A 20,594-nucleotide genomic window follows, 5' to 3' on the forward strand; every position below is an offset into this window, starting at 1 on the left:
AGACCCACTTAACAAACAACGCTTAGTCACCGATCGAATCTCGATAGCGATTCCGATTTTCTCGCGCGCACGCGGCCTGCGAGAACGACGGGGGACGTCAGGACGCCCGGTCGACTCGGTTATCTCCCGACTTATCGTCAGATACAATAATGGCCCGGGAAAATGTCCCCGGCACACAATAATGGCCTGTTAAAAGAGCCACTTTCTCTCTCACGCCACGTGTGCACCTTTCTATCCACCTCTGCCTCCCCCTATCCATCCGGCTCTTCTTCTGCTCCTTCGAGACATCCCCTGCGACTCTCCGAGCAGTGGCGTAGCTCGACGATGGCCAGAGAAATTTCTGAATCTTTGCACCCTGTGTCTCTGATCGATCAACGAACGTTGGCTGGTTTAAAGAGAGCTTCTAAAGGGTGATTTCTAGTAAAACTTTAGACTTAGCCTTGGTTTCTTTTCGATCGCGAGTGAAACTCCTCTTTTGAGAACGAAAACGAGCGAACCTCGCAAAAAGGTACGCGTTAAACCCTGCACGCTGAATGGATCTGGGGTCTACGCCGCTGCGGGTATTACACGCGCGTGCGTGTACACGCACACACGACGGAGCAGCCGGTAGGGTGAAGGACTGCATCCTGTCGGGGGTTGATTCGCATTACTCGTGTTTGCCGAAGGGATTTCAGGCTTTCTCGGTGCAGGAGGGGAAAAATAATTAAAAGCGTTTATCTTGCGTAATCCTGGGCACGAGCGAGCGATGGAACCCACGGGGTGAGCCCGTCTCTGCCACGCACCTGCAATTTCTGAGCGAAGTATGATTGATCGCCGTGGAAATACCAATTTTGACGATCGTTAAACACGAACGATAATGAATTTTTCCACGCGCGAGGGATACGATCTTTGGAGCCGGGATCTCTTTCGACTCTGCTCGAATTCGAGCGTATGGCGAAGCGAACCGATCTGAGCAAGGGCGATCGTTCGAGTTCTCAGGCTGGCGGAGGAAACGGGCGAAACAATCGACGCGCAGATGTAGGACAGTCATATACGAGTCCGATCTAACGAGTTTGGTTCAAATTCAGGGTCTAACGATTGCCAAGCACTTCCGGCGATGAATATTTATCAAATTTACCGATCGTTGTCTCGACACGGACCGAGCGACGCAACGTTCCTTCTTTACGCGTCCATATACATAAGAGCGGGCCATGCATATGCATACAGCTCGCGCGTGGATTTAGAAAATATCCACATTATTTGTCCTTTCGCATAGGATATCGCCGCGTCCGAGAGAGTTCACCGTTAAATAAATTCCCTCGCGTTGAATGCGATTTCCATCGATTCACCGCCGGAATTAACATTGGTAATTCCTATTGTTCCGTTCGTCTCTCTTCCCCCTTCCCCCATTCTATTTCCCTCGTCGCCCTTCTTTCCATTTCGTTTAACCAAATTTCACATCGTTCACCGTCCAGACGATTGCCAATAATTACTCGCAGGAACGAGACCATCGTACGTGAGAAACGCGGCTATTCGCCAGATGCTACCGATCCAAGCGCACCAGGCGTACAGAAATTTCACAAATTCGACGAGGTCTTCTTAAGAAAAAAACGGAAACACTTTCGACTGGGTCGTAGGCAACCCAAGGTTCGCGACAGGGTTAAGTACCTCGACGTCGCGTCAAGGTGGCTGATATTAATGCTAAACGCGAACGAAACGGGGACGTCGCGCTGCGAAATAAGGTCGTAAACGTCGACCGTACCATTGGAAGGCCGTGTGACGCGTGTGCACAATGTGGCGAAGGAGGACGTGTCGCCGTCTAAAGTTGCTGCCCGATTCGTCTATTTAACGCGGGACGCGGCGCAGCCGGCGGTCGCTTAATTGGGCAATTACTATCTCGAAAATTGACAGCGCAGTCGACCGGTGTTTAACCAATGGCGTGTGTCAAAGAAAGGGTAAACACGTACCGCGGCCAAACACACCGGACGACGAAATGGTACACGAGCATGGAACCCTGCGTCCCCCTCTGCCCCTCTGCCTCGACAAATACAGATTTAACCCACGACCAGCGGTTTTACGACCGGCAATGAGACATGCTGCTCCGTCTGCCACGTCCTCTTCATCCTCCTCCGCTTATCCCACATTCGGAGGCAACGTGTGCGTATATTTGCGGTGCGCGAATCCGAGCTTGTACCGTTCTACTAACCGAGTGCGTACTTAAAGGGAGGCAGAGGGTTCAGATGGAAAGATCGCGGTGATTAACGCGAGAGGAATGAATTTTCGCAGCGCGTTTCGAGAGGCAACGGCGGCGAATGGTCACGAATGCTCGCGCGAGGGTGTAGGGGACGATGATCGCACGTGAAACAATGGCAACGAGTTCCATCGAAACGACACACCGCTCGAATCGAACGTATCACGTGGGACGTGAATAATTACATAAATTTCATTAATTTGTTATCGAGCCGGACGTTAATATCTGGTCCGTCGTAACCGAGTGACAAGAGCATGAACCGGGTAGTCCCGATCGTAAATCTGAAACGGCGGCGATCGTTTCCAGCTCGATGAAACGAAACTTATCACGGACGTTTGAACGTCCCCCTCGTAACGGACGACTTTCACTTCGCGTTGCCATTGACTATGACTACTTAACGTCACGCACCGCGCTACTGTGGTAAAGGTTCGACGACTTGGGCGTTAAAAAGCCGGCGACTTTTATCGGGACAACCGTGTCGAGCGGTAGCCTATAGCTCGCCACGAATCAATCGAACCCTCAAGGCCAGCCGTCGTCTCTCCATTAGAAGGAGGGATCCCACTGTTTAACGCTACGAACGTTGAAATTTCTTGATTAAAACGATCACGAGTTTTCAGAGAGGAGTCACCGCGGAGGGTAGGGACGGTAACGAGCTGGATGAAGAAGAAGACTGAGCGAACGAGATTGCCAGGGGGCTCATTGTTCCGTTTAATTTCGTTGGCCCGCGAGGCTTACAGTTTCGACGCGTTAATCGGCGATTTCGAGGCCGGGAAAAATGTTGACGATGTTACGGTGAACTAATAACGCAAATACAGGTCGGATATATTCGAGGAAGGTAGAGCAAAGCCGCTTCGGCGCGGCGGCCAGTTAATGGGACCACCCGTAGCCGTACTCTAATACCAGCCACGATTAAACGCAGACAGGATATTAAACTACGCTCCATACAACCGCGGCCATAACGCATTTTGACAATGCATCGTCCGGGCGATAAAGTAAAATCGTAAACCTCTTCCAATGGTGATCCGCGACTACGAGCCTCGAACGGTGCCGTATAAGTGGCCACGTGGCGCCGTTAACCGTCGAATATTACACGGAACGATCTTTCGAGCGTGCTCGCGAACAGTTTGTTTAACGAAATCGTTCGCAGAGATGCGAGGCTCGAAACGGGGCTGAAAATCGGGCAGAATTCGTGCGTGCAACAGGGCGCTGGGCGTATCGTTTCACAGCGGTGCAACTGAAATCGGAGTCGGCAGATCTAATGCCGGCGAAGGCGAGTCATCACGTACAGGGTACAGGGCGGCCACCGTTAAGGGGGCCAGAAAAAGAGAATGGAAATGACGAGTGTACGCGAAAGAACTCGTGTCGCGTTGCCGCGGGCATTAGTTAACGCGCGTATCATCGCGCCCCGCGGATCGAGACGTGGACACGCGAGAATTCGCTGAAAGAAACCGGTGACACGGGTAGAAGGCTGGCCTCTATCGTTCGTCCGAACCTCCGTCGGTGATCACCAATAATTGGACCGTCTTGATATCGGATACACGCTGGAGCATCGAATCTTGGACGGTGGTGTTATTCGGCAAGAGAGCCAAGCAAGAAGAAGAAGAAGAGGAAAACGTAGAAACGAGGCAATTTATCAAGTCGCGAGTTAACACAATATCGCGTTAAGGAGAAGAAGCGAGCGAGGGAAACCCGGTTTCGAGGATGGCTACTCGTATTTTCGCCCCGGTTGATTCACGAGCCGCTTTAAAGCAGTTTTCGTACATAAAGAGGGATATGCAAGGCGTCCCGCGATACGGCGGGTCCTTAACATGAAATACTGTTATCAAGAAGAGCGTGGGCGAGGAGAGGCCGCGGATGATCCACGGTTTCGCAAATCCGTTCGAGGTAATTGTCTCCCGCGGTGACGAGTATATACCGCGGATAAACGGCCGTTCGCGACGTATTTTTCATTTTCGCAATCTAGGGGGAGAAGATCGGGCATAATAACGTCGCGATAGCCCAAGCCGGGGCCAAGGTTCGAGGTTTCGCTCCTTTCATTTCTCATGATTTGCATTTTCATACTTACTGTTCGCGCGGAAGGAAACGCGCGTTGCCCATTTCCCATTGCCGCGGGAACGGGGGGAAATAATGGCCCCGACTGATTACATAATTTCTCGGTACCCTAACCAGAGGATGGACATCGAACGAAGAAGCGAAGAGCGAAAAGCGATCGCGGTACGATTAGAGCGTTCGCGCGAACGAAACGGGGGGCGGCGTTTCCAGGATCCCTGAAACGACCGACGACTCGAAGAGCCGAATGCCTGAGAGCAGAAATGCGGCGGCTAACTCGATCCACGATCGAGTTCCCGACGAGACAGGACACTCGGGGACTTTCGCGCGGATCCTCGACGCTCGCGTCGCGGCCGTGCGCAGGAACGCGGTGCTCGCATTTTGATCTTGTTTTCTACGAGCGTCAGGCATTTTTCTGGGAACGTTCTCCTATCCCTCCGCGTCGCCGTCGAGAGAGAAAGGGAGAAGTCTACCCAGCCGGCCGTCTATTTTCGCCCCCGGAGACGACGACGCTGAACGTTTAAACGGCCCCGCGCCGCGGTGACAAACGCCACGAGAGCAGATAGAGCCCGGGTGCCGAGCGGAGGCTCGTGGTGGTGCAACTCGAACGGATGCTTGTACCATTAACCGCAGACCGCAGATTGGGATAGATCCGAGGCCTAATGGAGTCGTTGTACGCGGCGGCACCGTGCAGTGAAACAGAGGCGGGACGGGGGGAGGGAAGAAAAAGAAGGAGGGAGAAAAAAGAAAAAACGTAGAGGAACGAAGAGATCTGGTATCTCGTGTCAAACAAATATCGTCGTTCCCACGACGCTTCCTGGAGGGTGTACCATCTGTTTTGCTCCGGATCGTTCGCGGTTGCACCGTTGTTCCGCTTTGCGGTTAACACGATGCCTCTGTATCGTCCATGGTTCGTGCGGTTTCGCAATTAACCGGTGCCTGGATTCGGTACGAGTACATTTAAATAAACCGACAAATGAAAGCGTGGCTGAGTGAGTAACCGAGGACGAGAACAAGAAGGCGAGGAAACCTACGAAAAATCTATAAAATTCTATCTGATCCCTCTGAACTCTGATCCTTCCTCCGTATCGTTATCAAAAAAACGCGAGAGAACAGTCGACGACACAATGAACAGGCTCGTCACGGGGATGAAAGCCGTCGAATAAATCGTCGGGAGGCGTAATTGAATCTCTTCTTAGCAGGGTCGAAGGACACGGTTACCTCCGTTCCCGAGGAGGATTCCATTTTGAAGGATCTCGTAGTTACGGCACTGCACGTCCGTCGTCCCCGTTCCTCCCGGTGGCTCTGGCCGACGTTTTAACCCGGTGCGCCGGTCTTCGCCGGGGATATCATCTGGAAGGTGAGACGCAGCAGAGAAGCGCACCCGGTACGGTGGACTAATTGGCCGATAAATCAACCTCCGGCTTACCTTCTCCACCGTTGTGGCCGCGCCGGACCTTTTAGACTCATAGGTGGACTTTCCGGACGTAAAGGTACACACGCGCCCCGAGTCTAATTTTGAACGGCGGCTCTCACGGAGCTCGAAGAGATTCACGCGATTTCCTCTCGCGCAATTTCTGCTCTCGTCTCTTCTTTTTTACGATCTGTCGATCGATCACGTCGATCGAGAGATGGTTTCGCGTATCGTATACTCCGTCGGAAATCGCTGCGACTCTACTCTTCGGGAATCGCTGTTCCCTTAAGGAAACACGAGCGCACAATATACTCGAGGAGTTTATCCTCCCCTTCGCGCGATCTCGAGCAGAGCTACGCATACGTTCGCGTATTTAATGCACCAATCAAGTCGCGGACGGAACGAGGCGAGAGACCCGTCCAAACGAGCACGAGGATGATACTTTATCAACGAGCATCGAGATCATCGCCGATAGCGAGGCGAGGAGGCCTAACACCGACGCGATAAATTCTCGAAAGGGACCGGCAGTCTGTCCGGTCGATTCGTATTTTCGTGAAAATTGTGGTCCCCTCGTAGTGGACGCGAGGATCCACCCTGGAAGCGGATACGCGTGATCGAAGGATTAAATCGTAAGCGTGCGTCGAGGTGGCGTCCTAAAATGGCTGACAGTCGGCGGAGATGAGAAGGTAGATCGATGGAATTCGAATAGGATCTCGAGCGTGCATAGATACCACCAAAGAAGCATCGCGTTCGCGATCGCGAATCGGAGATTCGTCGAGGGGAATCGAGGAAGGATCAAGGAGAAGGAGAGAAGACGGTTTTAATAAACCGCGGCGACCACCGGCCGTTCTCCGTGGCCGCGATTATCGTGGCGAGACGATCGGCGCTCGGTGCTCCCGTAATTTGTGTTTTCGTTATTGCGTCCGATTCCTGTTCTCCGAAGGCACAGGGGAACAACGACGGTATCTGGTGTCGCGGTAGCAGCCGAGAATGCGAGAAACCTCCACCGCCGTGTGTGGAACAGGTTCTTCGTTTTCCGGGGGCAGATCGGTGTTCGCTTGTTATCGCGAGCGACGAGAGGAGGAGAAGAAGAAGAAGAAGAAGAACGAAAAGGAAGAGCAGGAATATATGAGAGAGAGAGAGAGAGAGAGAGAGAGAGAGAGAGATGCGAGGTGTGCGTGCGTGTACAAAGCGTGTGCACGGCTGTAAGGAGCACGAACACCATCACGCACGCTCGCTAATCGCATGGAGCGAACTTGTTGGAATTAATTGGTCCGGCCAATTAACGCTCACGGCCTGAAACGCGTCGAGGGCAATGAAGGCGCACGATTGGCCTGCTCCCCGCCATCCCTTCGACGCTCGATATCCCTCGGCAGCTAGCTCGCTTCCTGCGAAGCCCCTAATTAATTTCGACTCGCGGCCGTTCGCAGAAAATCGGACGCGATAGAGGGGACACGATCGATGTTACCTCCATCGATCGTTGTTCGTTTAGAGTTTAGATCCAGGGAGATCTGGAGGTAGATTCTGACCGTGGATCGTTCGAGATCGACCAAGAGGGGAAGAGAGAGGACAGATTTAGGATTATTGGATACTTGAGTCGAGCAAACCCAAGCGTAGTTGATCCGTTAGAAAAACTGAAAGCGGTATATCGAAAGGTATGTCGGTTCGTCCGTCGATTAGATACGTAGATGGAACCTCGTCGAAGATCGTTCCGTACAATTCCAGGAATTAATTTGCGTACCTAATAGGAGCTCGTTTCAGTAATTACGAATAACCGGCAGGTGCAAGATGGCGTCTAAATGAAAAACGACGTACCAAGATGGTTGACGGCGCGGAGGACAAAGCTCTTTCTTCGCCTCGCTCAGAGGAAAATCTTGTACCCCGCGATAACTCGATTATTACAGAACATATTGATTCATGTACCGTGCACGGGGCAGCGAGCAAAAAGCGAATTTGAATCGGCCGGGTAAAACAATGAAATGACGATGTAATCTTTCGACAATGGATGGCATAACCTGCCGGAGTCGCGCGTTGTCCGCTTGTTAGCGATGAAATATTACGTATGTACGGCAGCTGTCATCTTACCAGTCCTTTGACGGCATATTTATACCGGTTTCACCCTGTTCAGCGGCGGCCGATCGCCGATAACGGATGCCCCCTCGGCTAAGTGCGCCTTGCTCCGCGAGACGCTTCTACGCTCCTGAATTCGTTACAACCGCGGCCTAGACGTTTCAACACGCGATTTCGTGCACAATTGAAGACACGAGAAATGAGAGGCAACGTTCGCGCCTCGGATATCCGATCGTCGGGTGCTCGAACGAGCGGCGACGAGAAGAAAATAATAAATCTCGAATTATAGATCGAAGTGTCGCGAACGAATGAGCTCCTCGAATTTAACGAACCGATTTATTCGGTGACACAAAACGTACCACGTGTGTCGCTATCGACGAGAGGGAGAGAGAGAGAAAAAAAAAGAGAAGCGAAAAAGAGCGAAAGAGTGTAACGCGTGCGTGAGATTAAAAGCAGTTTTTTTTTCCTTCTTTTTTTTCGCCAGCCAATCGAACCGGAAAACATTGAAACAATGTGGAAGTGGCGGGCTTATCGCGTCGCGCGCGGCTCCGATCCGACGTGTATCGAAACCCTTCGTGGATCTAGCGAACTGTCTTTCGCGGAGTTTTCGCGGCGTGCATGACGCCCGATCGGCGATAACCAGCGCTCGCGCTAATGCTCGCAATCAGGATCGCAACGGGATCGAGGATCGATAATCAGGATCGACGTCTTTCGCGTTCTCCGGAAGGAGGCCATTACTCAACGATCGGACGCGGCGGTAGGAGAGCCCTGATTTTTCGTTAACCAGTCGTCGTTTATAGTTACGTGGCTATAGAGGGAATTGGTACAAGTGTTCCCGAGTAGCCTAATCGCGCTAGGAAATCATTAATCTTCCGCTGCTGAGAATAAAAAGAGGTTCGACAGGGCGGATTAACGGTCGAAAACTAATGCACCCATTTAAATTCAAATTCGAATCATTATACTCCATTAGCCGCGATTCGATTGGGATAAATTGAAATATCGCGGGTATTGATTATGGTCGAAAGAAAGGGAAAAAGGGAAAGCGAGCTAATTACCCGGGTAAGCTGATAAATACTGAAATATTAACGCGCGTACTCATGGGCGTACGTTAAGAGTTGGGAAAGGATTACGCTCGAGTAAAAATTGAGGGAAATAAAAAGCGGAAATCCAAATCATCAATATCGGGCTGGCGAAGGAGCAAAAAGAAAGGGGAGCGAAGAACTGTTACGGTAGTGTCAGGTTTTCGATCGTGCAACGATCACCGTGGAAAAACACGAAGTGAGAAGAAGAAATGGCGGATCCGTTTAACAAGGTGCTTCGCCTACCGGATAATACATAAGGGGTATTAAGGCCGCTACTCAATTGGGTATGAGCTCACCGAGAGGTGGACGTCTCAATTTTCTTCGCGACTTAATGACCGATCGTTAAAACCCGGCTTCGCCTCGAACCGGCTCCACGCCGCGCGGGAACGAGCAAGATGGAACGAGACGCGGATACCCCTTGCCTTCTCCCCTTCCCTTCTTACCCACACCCTCCTATACACGCCGGCGATTCTCCTCGTTCTAACGTAATCACAGGCTTTCTGTCGTAATGACGCTTAGAAGTATCGGAACCCTGCCGATTCCTCGTTACAACCTGATTTTTCTGGTTATCGACGAGTGCTGCGATGTACCTCTGCGATCGAAATTACCGCGTTTCCTTTACTCCCCAGCTACCACTGCCCATTTTGTTATAAGTTACCTTTCAACAACGGAATGCGAATAACACTTTTCAATAGAGATCGATCCCATATAACGATTCGAATTATACCCGAACGTTTCGAAATTGCCGCTAATCGATATTCCCTGTCGTAAATTATTAATTCTCAGATGGCGCCGCAGTATATCTTATGGTTATTGCGGTTAATGGCTCGAATATCGTGTTACGACTTTACGAGGCCCGCTAATTTTATGATTATTAACCTTGCTTTTCATTGCCCATATCGACCGTATGAATTATTATCTGCGAACGGTTCGCTACCATACACACAGTGTTTGCCACGGCACTCGCAATGAGTTGCGAATTACGATTTCGTTTTGAATTAAGCGCATCGTTCAATTCAATCGACGCGCATTGTTCCGACGACTAAAGAACGACGAATTTGAAAGGTTAATCCAAATCGCTCACCTTTGACTCGATCCGCTCGGCTACAGTTTCGCCTTGGCATATCCAATTTCGAAGTTGTTGTAATTAATAATTATCACAAGATTACATTGAACTGCTTAATTCGTACGCGGCAGTACGCGACGCGAACGACTTCGTACTGAACCCGCCCTCTACCGGAACAAGCTTGAAACCGTTTACTTTGGCGTTACTTAACTTCTAATTGATACCTCCACACTCCACACTCTACAGTCGATATGTACGTTTCTTCAACAAAACAAGAAAAATAATAAATATAAAATAAATACGATAATTGTAGAATTTACATTTTTACAGCAACACGTTTCTCGTTACGTGTTCGTCGAAGCGTCTCGCAGGTAAATCGAAGGCCCCATCAAAGTAATCGCCGATGAACTCGGTACTTCCGCTAATCGAATCTCCGGCGCACTACGCGCGCGTTCCGTTCGCGGTTCCTGTGTTTCTTTCTTTCGAATTTCTTGTATATCGGTGTGCGCGTACTTTTTCAGTTTATTCAATCGAAGCTTGGACATTAATCTGCTGTCTTCGATACGATCGACGTTTTGAGAAGTCGACGGTTTGATGAGTAACGAAGTATTTCCAATTTCGCTTTCGTGCAATCTAAAAAATGAATATATATATACATAAAGAAATTTATATTGAAAAATGATGTATAAATACTCGCTACGAAATATATAAGCTTACTGAAACGGTAGCCACTTTATAGGATCCTTGTTAAGCCTGTTTTTACTTTGCGCGACTAATTTCGCAATAATGGTCGCATCTACGTTTATTGACTTCGGTTTTTGCAGAGAGGCCTTTAATTTCTCAATGTTCAAGATCAGCTGTTGTATTTGCAGCCTGAGTGTTGCATTTTCATGAACTAATCGTGCGTTTCTTTGCACCACCTGAGAGTCCACACAACAAACAATGATTTCTTTCGATAAAAAGATATACAAAGTTATACAGTTGAACGGCAGCGAGAAACGGGTACTATTCTTCTATGAAATTTACCTGTAAAAATTTGGTTTTGCTCAAAGGCAGAGGTTCTTGAAATTTTTCCGACACAATTGTATTAAGCTCCTCCCTAGCTTCGTCTAATTTTTCCATCGTATCCGCCATTACTTTCAAATGCTCCTTCAGCAATTGCTCGAACTTCTGCCTCAACGTGTCTTTAGCGTATTTCATTCGCAAAAATTTTATACACAAATTGTACGTTGTCTCCGCCTTCTCGTTCAATTCCATCCTGAGCGACTTGTTCTCATCTACCAACGATTCTCGCGTCTGTTCTAATTCTTTCCTTTGCTGATGTAGTTTCGAGGTACCACTTAGACATCGTGTCTTCTGCCGTTGTATTTCACTGTTGAAGTAATCCTTTTCTCTCTGATAGAAAAACTTTTCGTCGTCCAACTGCTCTGGAATTAATTCGATACACTTAAAGCTCGCAGCCAGAACAGCACTGCTGATACCGCCTGCCAATGCCGTTCATTCGTCAATTTTCTTAGCAACGCATTATAAACGAATATTAAAAATGACTGAACTAAACAGTTTATTCATTTTGATTCTAAAATAGATTAACTATCCAATTCTAAGATAGATTGGTAAATATTAATAGTAAATGCTACATATTGTGCGATTTTAATAGAAAAAACCTTTTCAACTTCTATTCTATATCATTTTTATATTTCCCACTTTAGAAGTAAGAGAGAGAAAGATATATAAATAAGCTGTAAGAAAGAGTGAGACAGATGTTACTACCCTACTGGAGAACCCCTGGCGCCATCTCTCCGAAAAGTGCTCAAACTGGTCGCTCACAAGTATCGACAGCGAAGTGAACTACCGAAGCACTAGCGCCATCTCTTGGAGAAATGTTGAAACTAGTCGGTAATTAGTTTCAGTACTTTCCGCTGAGATGGCGTTAGTAGTTCTTGAGTAGTTCACTTCGCTGTCGGTACTTGTGAGCGACCAGTTTGAGCACTTTTCGGAGAGATGGCGCCAGGGGTTCTACAGTGGGTAGGTAACATCTGTCTCACTCTTTCTTATAGCTATCTTATATATCTTTCTCTCTCTTACCTCTAAAGCGGGAAGTATAAAAGAAATTGCAATAAAACTATTGAAATATACATCCCAACAACACAACTTTGTCACAGTAAAAGCACTGTGATGTCACGCGACACAAGTGACAGCACAGTGCTCTTACAGTAACAAAATTGTGTTGCCGGGGTTGGTTTTCCTAAGTCTTACGTTTGAGACTCCTAGTGTATCTTTGCTGTTTCTTCAATTCAGTCGACAACCGTTCGTTATCACGTTCGATGCTTTGCAACTGCATATCCTTTATTTGTATAACGTTCTCCAGAGATGTGACTGTTTCTCTCAAGTCTGTGACCTTTCAAGTGCGCGTTGGAATCATTATCTAAGTATTATGTAGTGTATTTAATGACTCAAAAGTCGTACTTGTTGACGCAAGTTCGTTAGCTCCTCGACTTGACATTGTGTAGTTGAGCAAACAATTTTCTTGTCTGTACTCGTGTTCAAGCTGTGTTTTGAACTAATATTCTGCATATCATAATAGCGAATATTATATTCTAGCGATGAGGAATCAACAAAAGTTTCTTGACCTTAAACCATATTATATCAAAATATTTTGTATCGTTAACTATGCCGCTGGTGTACTTACCTCAATATAATAACAGAATTTACTTATTTAAATAGCTCATCAATTTGCCTTGGATTCTGTATGTTTACAAACTGTGTGTTTCAAACGTTGGAAATCCTCAACATGTTTCTATTTATTTCCTCGAGAATCGTACAAACGGACAATTTCTTTCCGTCGCATAATGACGAAACATCATTTTCTTTAAATTATTCGATACATACACGAACAAATGACAAACGCTTAGATGACAGAAAATCTCTTAACCTACGGGTACCTAGTTACTTGTCCTCTTTGTGTAAAACCAGGAAAGGTGTTCCAATAAATTTTACATCGTGCGATACTGATTAAAAGTTGTGAAATTTTTTATTGTATCGTATATGTACAAAATAGGTGTACAGACTACTTATCAATCGCACGGGCATGTTTTACACACGCTTCGCATATGCTTTTAATCGCATATAAACACTGATGTAAGAGCATCACATTGTGGTAGTACACCTGTGTAACCCCCTCTTCTGTTATCTTTCATCAAATGGAATGAATGTCGAGATGACGCGTAAATATGTTTCTTTTTCTCTTTAATTCTGATCTCATCGTTTTCTTTCTTTTTTCTTATTCTTTACAGTCATTATTAACATTCTAGTATAAGGGTTTCTGTGACTATTACCCTTTCCCCATCTTGTACACACGAAAATAATAATAAATTACACTGGAACGTTATCTTCGCAATCTGTTTTTTTTTTCTTCATTAAAGAGCATTATAATTAAATTTTTCACTTGAATCACGTTTACATGATTACATTAGAATAGTGTAATCTTTCGCATTACTGGAAGTGTCGATGTGTGAACACGGCATCGGAGAAGACAAAAAAGGAAACAATACATTATACACCTCGCTGTAGGTACAGTCCGTGCTTTCCACTAATTTTATTAACAACAACTGGGCCAAGTGTATTTGTCTTTCTTTTTTTCACATTCATCCTCAAAAACCGTGTTCCTTACAATTACCCCACGGATTTCTTGGTAAATTTTTTTATCTTTTTTGTTTTTTTTCTTTTTTCGTAATGTCCTCGTAACAAGATAAAACAAGTTGAGTATGTGCGATTGGCTCTAAGAAGAATGCCCTTCGAAACTTTTCAACTCCATAAAATTTTGTCAAAAAAATAATTTTTGATTCACATCGCTTAATATCCGTAGAGTTTGTCTAATACGTTTTAAGGGTCATTCCTCTAAGGCATTTTGAAGAAATGTTTCGGCTATATATCGAAGAAACATTCGACGCTAAGAGATATTCCGCTTCATTCTTTTTTTTGTTCACATTAAATGTTATGACCTAATTAAAATGTTCATGGACCAATAAAACGGCATTATTATTCGTTAAATGTAACTATGTAATGTAACATTCTTATAGTATTTCATTGGTCCAGTTGTGTTGTAGAAACGTGGAAGGCAACGTTCGTCGTCTGATAATCTGGTGAAAACGATACTAGATTCGCACAAATGCGGATGATAATGATGGACTTACGCTTATTAGCCTAACTTAAAAGTTTGTTGTGTTTCCATATTATTAAGGCTCATGCTTATTTTTTCTTGTTCTTATTGGCTTGATTTTTGTATTTGGCTGCGGTTGTTAATTTGGCATTCTTCTTCTTGGGTTCATCTTCGTCGTCTTCTTCGTCTTCTGGTTCCTAGTGTATTGAAATAACAAAGAGAATATAGCTACGGAAATAGCTTCAAAAAGACACAAGTAGCATTCTTATCTTAAAATAAAAGTTTTTTCATAAAAGATTGTACCATTCACTGACATTCTAATGCATTATTCTCTTCCTATAATATTAAATAACAACGAATGGAAAAAGAGGAAACGTGATGAGTAAAGAATAATAAAAGCAACTGTTTCAAAATGGGATGATTTATTGTGCAAAAAAATAAAACAGACACATGGAATGAAAACACAAACGCAGAAAGTTATTCACCACGATTTTCGTTTATTCGTCAAACAGTCTTCTGAGCCCCCCACCCCCCTACCCCCGGAAATCTTAATATTCGTATAACGTGATTTTAAAATATTCTTGGTAAAACTTATTTTATTTTTTGGAGGATGATTGAATAGCAGCACTTTAATATTAGGACTCTATTTGTCTACAGCTTCATCCATCCTAGCACGCTTCGTGCCATTTTTTTTACCCTCTGCAGAATGCTTTCTTTTCTTTTGTGGTGCCTGAAATTTGTATTCTTAGTATATAGAAAATGAAATACTAATATCACTTCTTTTAATATACATAATAAAAGCATAACAAGGACTGGTATCATCGAATCGAACTACTTGTATGCAATTATTTTGATGGAAAATATCCTGCATTTTTCTTATATCAATTCTCAAAATATTCTTTTTAAAAGCCTAATTAGAATGTCAGTTATTAATACAGCCTTTTCTTTAATGGCAATCTTTTGATTAACTTTTAATATGTACATATGTATTATCTATTCAATTTAACTATAGTAGTTATCGAAAGATTTGTACCTTATCATCGTCATCATCATCGATGTTTTCCTCCTCCATTTCATCGTCCATATCGTCGAATTCTTCCATGTGTGTGCCTAAAAAAAATCGAAAATAACAAAAAATTATTTCATTTCATTTACTTTCTTCAAGAAAAGAAATATTCTTGACAAATTCTCATTGAATAATTGCATCAATCGTTTGAGAAAACTTTGATATATCTTCAATAAATTTAACGATGGAATGTAATAGACAAGATTCTTGTTTAATTGAATGCATGTAATTTTTGTTGAAATTGTTTAAGCATCAAAATTTAGTGTATTATAATTGTTACTACTGTTAAAAGGCGTCCCGTTGAAATTATCGCCTTTCCAATGTTCAGTAACTTATAATTCTAAAAGAATTCACTCTTTAGCATGCATTTCATGTTAAAATAAAATTATACACGGGGGTTAAAAATTGAATATAATAATAAAGAAAAACAAAAAATTTCTCACCAAGGAGATTGTGTCCTACTATGTGAACGGGCCCACTTCCTTTGATCAAAGTGAATGTTACTGGGGGGTCAGGAAAACTGAGGTCCAGAATAATCTGTGCTGTTTTCCCCATTTCGAGCAAAGCTATTGGCGTTTTGATTGGTCCTTTTAGTCCCATCGCCTCAACTTGTAGTACATTGAGTTCTCCAGGTTTAGCCTCTGGACCTAAAAGTGCCTTTAAAAAGCAAACAGAACCAGCTATAACTTTGCTTTGTTTGAAATTGCACCACCCAACAAAAGCACATACGAGTATATGAACAAAAATAAAAATTATTACGTAAAGTATATTTGTGCAAAATATTCCAATATCTTATGCAAGATATTCTATTATTCGTGTATAAATGAAATTTCAATACTTCATACAACTATAGATTTTGTGCCTGCTATAAACAACTATAAATACTTTGACAAAAGAACTTGGCAGTGATCCTTCAATTACATACGTTTATAACCATTCGATTATATTAGAAAGCATTTTTCTATTAAAATATACGCAAATCGGTAATTAATGAATGCACATAATTAGCACATTTTGAGGTAAATAGAGATACGGAAAAGTTTGGTTCTTCGGTTTCTCGAAAATTCGAAAACAAAAAGGGGTTATCTTAGCACACGAAAACGAAGAATGGAGACTATGATAGAAGGTTTTATACGAGTTCCGTGGCACAGTTAAAAATTCGCGCGCGAACGTAACGAAAAGTGATGAAAGCGCTCGAAAAATCAGGATTACCAGCGACGCCAAATATTGGTCATATATTTTTACACGGTCAATAGAACGATAAGCGAAATTATGCTCGGCTGTTGGTAAAAATTCAAGAATTTTTAGATCTAAATAAATCGAAGATACATCGTGGATCGAATGGTAGAGCCATTGTCGACGAAATCGCGCGTCAACGAAAATTCGTCCCCCTCGATCGGGGGAGAATGAAAAGGAAAGAAAAATCGCAGAGCGCACCGGAGAGTGGTAAAAGACAAAACGATTATCCAATTTCTCGCCCCATATTTTCTACTTACCATTTTTATGATAAGCTTTTGATCGGCACCGAAATGTTGGTTCGTGCCGTCTGCGTCGTCGTTCTTGTGCTCTGGATCCCATACCTCGCTAGAATTGGCTCCTTCGAGAGTGATTCCTGAACACACAAATCACAATAGTACGCACACGGAATATCGTAATTGCTTGCCGTTGTATCATAGATAGATAAAAAACGCAAGTTCGTTAGTTCCTTAGAGGACAATGGGGGACTCGTCACAATGGCCGAAAGCCAGCCGGCGTCTCGACCATAGTACCGCTCGCGTCGAATGGCCAGCGACAACGAAAGTAATCGCGTGCGCCACAAAATAAAGGAGCCGTAACGTTCACAATAACACGACTTCTGATATTTACCGTAAAGATATTCCTCTGCCATGACGATCGGCTTGATATTAAACGATTCTCGTTAGTGGACGTATAGAAGGTACCCGTTGGAGTGTGCGTGCCGAACGAGAGTGGAGAAGCTAAAAGACGCCGCGCGCACAACGGTCACTGCGCGAAGAACAGTGGTCGCACGTGTTAGACGAACGCGTAGCAAATGAGTTTCGCGTACTCAGCCTTGCGCGCCTAGAATACGTTCTTCTCTTTGATTGGTGGATGCACTTTCAACTATCGTCAACAGCGTTGCCATCTAACATCATGGAACTACACTGAAGTCTTTACGAGGGGTATTATTCACTCCCCCCTGCATTATCCTCGCGTTGTCAAAGAAATAGGTCAAATAAACATTGAAACTTCATTTTATACCCTGTTCAACGTTTTTTGTCACTCTCTTAGAGAATGATAATTTTGGGAATTACGAGAGGTAATAAAACATTAAACGTATGAATTATATTTCTATCTAAAAGGCCAGCTGTGTGGTAGGGGTGGTCGCGTTCTTCGTTATTTAATGATAACATGAAAGATTTAATCGATGGTAAATTATTAAAGTAAATCACATTGGTTTTCCAATAACTTTTAATACAAAACTTGTCTTACTTAGTAACGCTAAACAAACGGTATTATATAATTATATTCGACTTCTTCTAAAATAAAAGAATGGGAAACAGAGGTTAAATACTACATATTTACTGGTGTATATATTTAAAAAATGAGGAGATTTAAAAATATTTCTTCTCTCGAACATATTAGCCTTGAATAATCATTTGAAAATGTGTTTAATGAATAGTAACACGATTTGAATGAAAAATTTGGCAACATCGTGCTAAAATGCTATTGGTCTACGTGTGCCCTGGTGGCGAAACGTGGAACTAACATTGACACACTAACTGCATAAATATCGGACGCAACACGTGAATAATACCTAAATTGAATAAAAGTGTGATGAAAGAATTTCAAAGAAAAATCGAATAGTGTCGACTATACTATCGACGTAATTTCACCGAGAGATTTTTCATAATTTTGTGAAAAGTCATTGTCGTATCTTGTCAAAAGTCGTAGCCCTCGGTCGACCGACAGGAACTGATCAGAATGCGGGCCAATATGATTATTCTAACTTGTTTACTTTTGTTACCGGCAATTTTCTGTAACACTGAAAAAAACGAGACGACATTTGTGCCAACACGAGAATGGCAAACAGTAAAGAAAGGTACGTGAACGTTTATTTAGTGTTATTCGCACGTACATTTTGGGACTACTTTTTTACGCAACTGATTGTGCTCTTCCTAAGACCACGTCAGTCAAATTTGACGTCGCGGTTCCTTCGAGAAGATAAACAGTGACTTACGTGTTCTCCCGGAAATATAAGATCACTGACTCCGTGAAAAATTTCCGTAACTTTTTTCGCGTTTATTATTGTTCGAAATACGTTTAATGTGTAAAGAAGTACGACATCCTATGAGTTATATACAACAGTGACGTATACAGAATTTTATTTGGTGGTGCAAATAGATTGATCAATTACCTGATTAATTTTATAATCGAATTGTTTATTTGTAAAAAGAGAATGCAATTTCTGTGTCTCGTTGCGTCAGTTTCTCTTTTAATCTCTCATTAGGTACGCCTATTCCTGGAGGCTTGCATGTGCGACACAATTTTCAGACCGGAGTAACCGAAGCTAAATTAATGGACAGCGAAGATGCGGAAGAAAAGGATTCGAGTGGCAATTTGAACAGTTCGAATGCAAATTCTTTGACGTTGCATCCAGAAAAAGCAATCTTCGAAGAGGAAGATCCTATACCCACAGAAAAATCTGATTTGTTCAATCATCCGATCGAAGAATTGAAAGCCAGGTTGAAACAAATCAAAGAAGACAGTGGTAAAAATATTCCAGAGTTAGACGTAATTATTTTTGGCTATAAATAGTACAGAGAGTATCCCATAGGTAAAGTTCATATAATATAATAGTAAAGTTTATATGAAAACCTGCGGGACACTCTAAGCGATGCATGACAAGTAAGTTTTCTGAGCGATTTACGTTTCTAGGATGAACGTACGCAACAAATAAAACAAAAGTTTAGAGATTATGAAACTCTGAAGAAAGAGTTCAAAGCACTCGAAGTAAACATTACAACAGATGCAGAATTATTAAGTAACTATTTTCAGAAGTTTCAGACTCATAAAAATGGGATTACCATGGGAACCTTAACAAATGTTGAAACAGAAGAGGTTTTGGATATTTTATATAATTTAGAATATCTACTTCATCACATTGATAATGCTAAAACTTTTGCCGATATGCAGGGGTACGTGTGAAATGAATTTTTATTGTAATAAAAAACATTATGAAAATTGTTGAAATTTTAATTACAGCATGAATAAAATTATATCTCCGTGTCTCAATGGAACGAACAATGAAATAAAGGCGGAAGCTTTAAGGCTTTTAGGTGCAGCTGTTCAATCTAATCCCAAGGTACAATTGAAAGCATTAGAAAATGACTTTGTTCAAAAATTATTACATATATTATCCACGAATGTTAAAATGGAAGTAAAATCGAGGTGTCTTTTCGCTTTGAGTGCCTTAATAAGACAGTTTCCAGCTGCACAGAAAGCATGGATTGATCATGGAGGAGTAGAAATATTTGGAAAGATTCTAGTCGACGATCAGTTTCAAGTACAAATAAAAATTATGAAATTGATCAATGACTTGATTATAGAGAGACAAAATTTACAAGAGATTGCCGATGCCAAAGAGCAACAATTAAAAGCCAAAGCATATGCAAGCGCAGATATCGAAAAAAAATTATTAATGTATGAATATTGCAATCATTTGAGCAATCTGTTGATAGAAAGCTTTAAAGATGAACAGAGTGCTCAGCTGAATACTGATAGCTATGAATTTCTTGAAACTATATTTGACAGCATGATCACCGCTGCACCTATTTGTATAGATCAGTTTAGAGAAAGCAAAGATGAATTGCTTCCAGTTATACAACATGTATTGAACTTGAACTTGTTTGAGAATTTAAATTTATTGGTTGATAAACTTGAGGCTACTGGAAATACACGTGATGAATTGTAGACACAAAGAAAAAATTTTAAATGGGCTCATAAGGATAAGACTATATTTATTTGACGTTATAAAATTATGGTTGTACAAAGTTTTATGTCATAGATACTTAAATATCGATTGCTAATATTCCACAAAGATTGTTACTAAATACACGTTTGGTAACAATTATCGGTTTTAATGAATGTATCATAAGATGAGTGTATATATGTGTGGGAATTAACGAGGAGAGTACTATCGTGAAAACACTTGTCAACTACGTATAATTCGCACGTTTGTTCCTTCAGTATCGAAAACGAGAAACGTAAACGTAGGGACTAGAACGTAATTAATATGTGTTTTCTCAACTGTACTTCCCCTCCTAGAAACTACTATGTACATATAATATATAAGAAATTTGAGTTACCTATTGAATAAACAAAAGAGTATTATGTTTTTTTATGTTTTAAGAAGATTATTTAATAAATTATTTTGTACTGTTCGTATCCATGGTTTCCA

At 43.1% G+C, this 20,594-nt stretch overlaps 3 protein-coding genes across 5 annotated transcripts; 1 reads left to right on the forward strand and 2 right to left on the reverse strand.

Annotated features, from left to right (window-relative positions):
- Positions 1–10,255: 10,255 nt before the first annotated feature.
- LOC143424060 (uncharacterized) lies at positions 10,256–12,783 on the reverse strand. Its single transcript, XM_076895867.1, has 5 exons — positions 12,378–12,783; positions 12,168–12,309; positions 10,938–11,338; positions 10,629–10,831; positions 10,256–10,544 (listed from the first exon to the last, which is right to left on the reverse strand). Exons 1-5 carry the CDS (start codon positions 12,483–12,485, stop codon positions 10,256–10,258), a joined length of 1,143 nt encoding a protein of 380 aa, XP_076751982.1. The 5' UTR covers positions 12,486–12,783.
- A 134-nt stretch (positions 12,784–12,917) lies between these two features.
- On the reverse strand, positions 12,918–17,190 carry LOC143423402 (nucleoplasmin-like protein). 2 transcript variants are annotated; one of them, XM_076894708.1, is made up of 5 exons: positions 17,003–17,188; positions 16,633–16,748; positions 15,580–15,793; positions 15,104–15,180; positions 12,918–14,267 (listed from the first exon to the last, which is right to left on the reverse strand). In XM_076894708.1, exons 1-5 carry the CDS (start codon positions 17,022–17,024, stop codon positions 14,160–14,162), a joined length of 537 nt encoding a protein of 178 aa, XP_076750823.1. In that variant the 5' UTR covers positions 17,025–17,188; the 3' UTR covers positions 12,918–14,159. The 2 variants fall into 2 exon arrangements, with proteins under 2 accessions (XP_076750823.1, XP_076750824.1); XM_076894709.1 differs by lacking the exon at positions 12,918–14,267 and adding an exon at positions 14,474–14,800 and having other exon boundaries at positions 17,003–17,190.
- Positions 17,191–17,897: 707 nt separating this feature from the next.
- On the forward strand, positions 17,898–20,578 carry Sil1 (Sil1 nucleotide exchange factor). Of its 2 annotated transcripts, none has more exons than XM_076895508.1 (4): positions 17,898–18,236; positions 18,645–18,928; positions 19,073–19,332; positions 19,400–20,578. In XM_076895508.1, exons 1-4 carry the CDS (start codon positions 18,119–18,121, stop codon positions 20,106–20,108), a joined length of 1,371 nt encoding a protein of 456 aa, XP_076751623.1. In that variant the 5' UTR covers positions 17,898–18,118; the 3' UTR covers positions 20,109–20,578. The 2 variants fall into 2 exon arrangements, with proteins under 2 accessions (XP_076751623.1, XP_076751624.1); XM_076895509.1 differs by lacking the exon at positions 17,898–18,236 and adding an exon at positions 18,287–18,472.
- The last annotated feature ends 16 nt before the right edge of the window (positions 20,579–20,594 follow it).

Source organism: Xylocopa sonorina, chromosome 5 (assembly GCF_050948175.1).
Source record: "Xylocopa sonorina isolate GNS202 chromosome 5, iyXylSono1_principal, whole genome shotgun sequence".
Taxonomy (NCBI): Eukaryota; Metazoa; Arthropoda; class Insecta; order Hymenoptera; family Apidae; genus Xylocopa; species Xylocopa sonorina.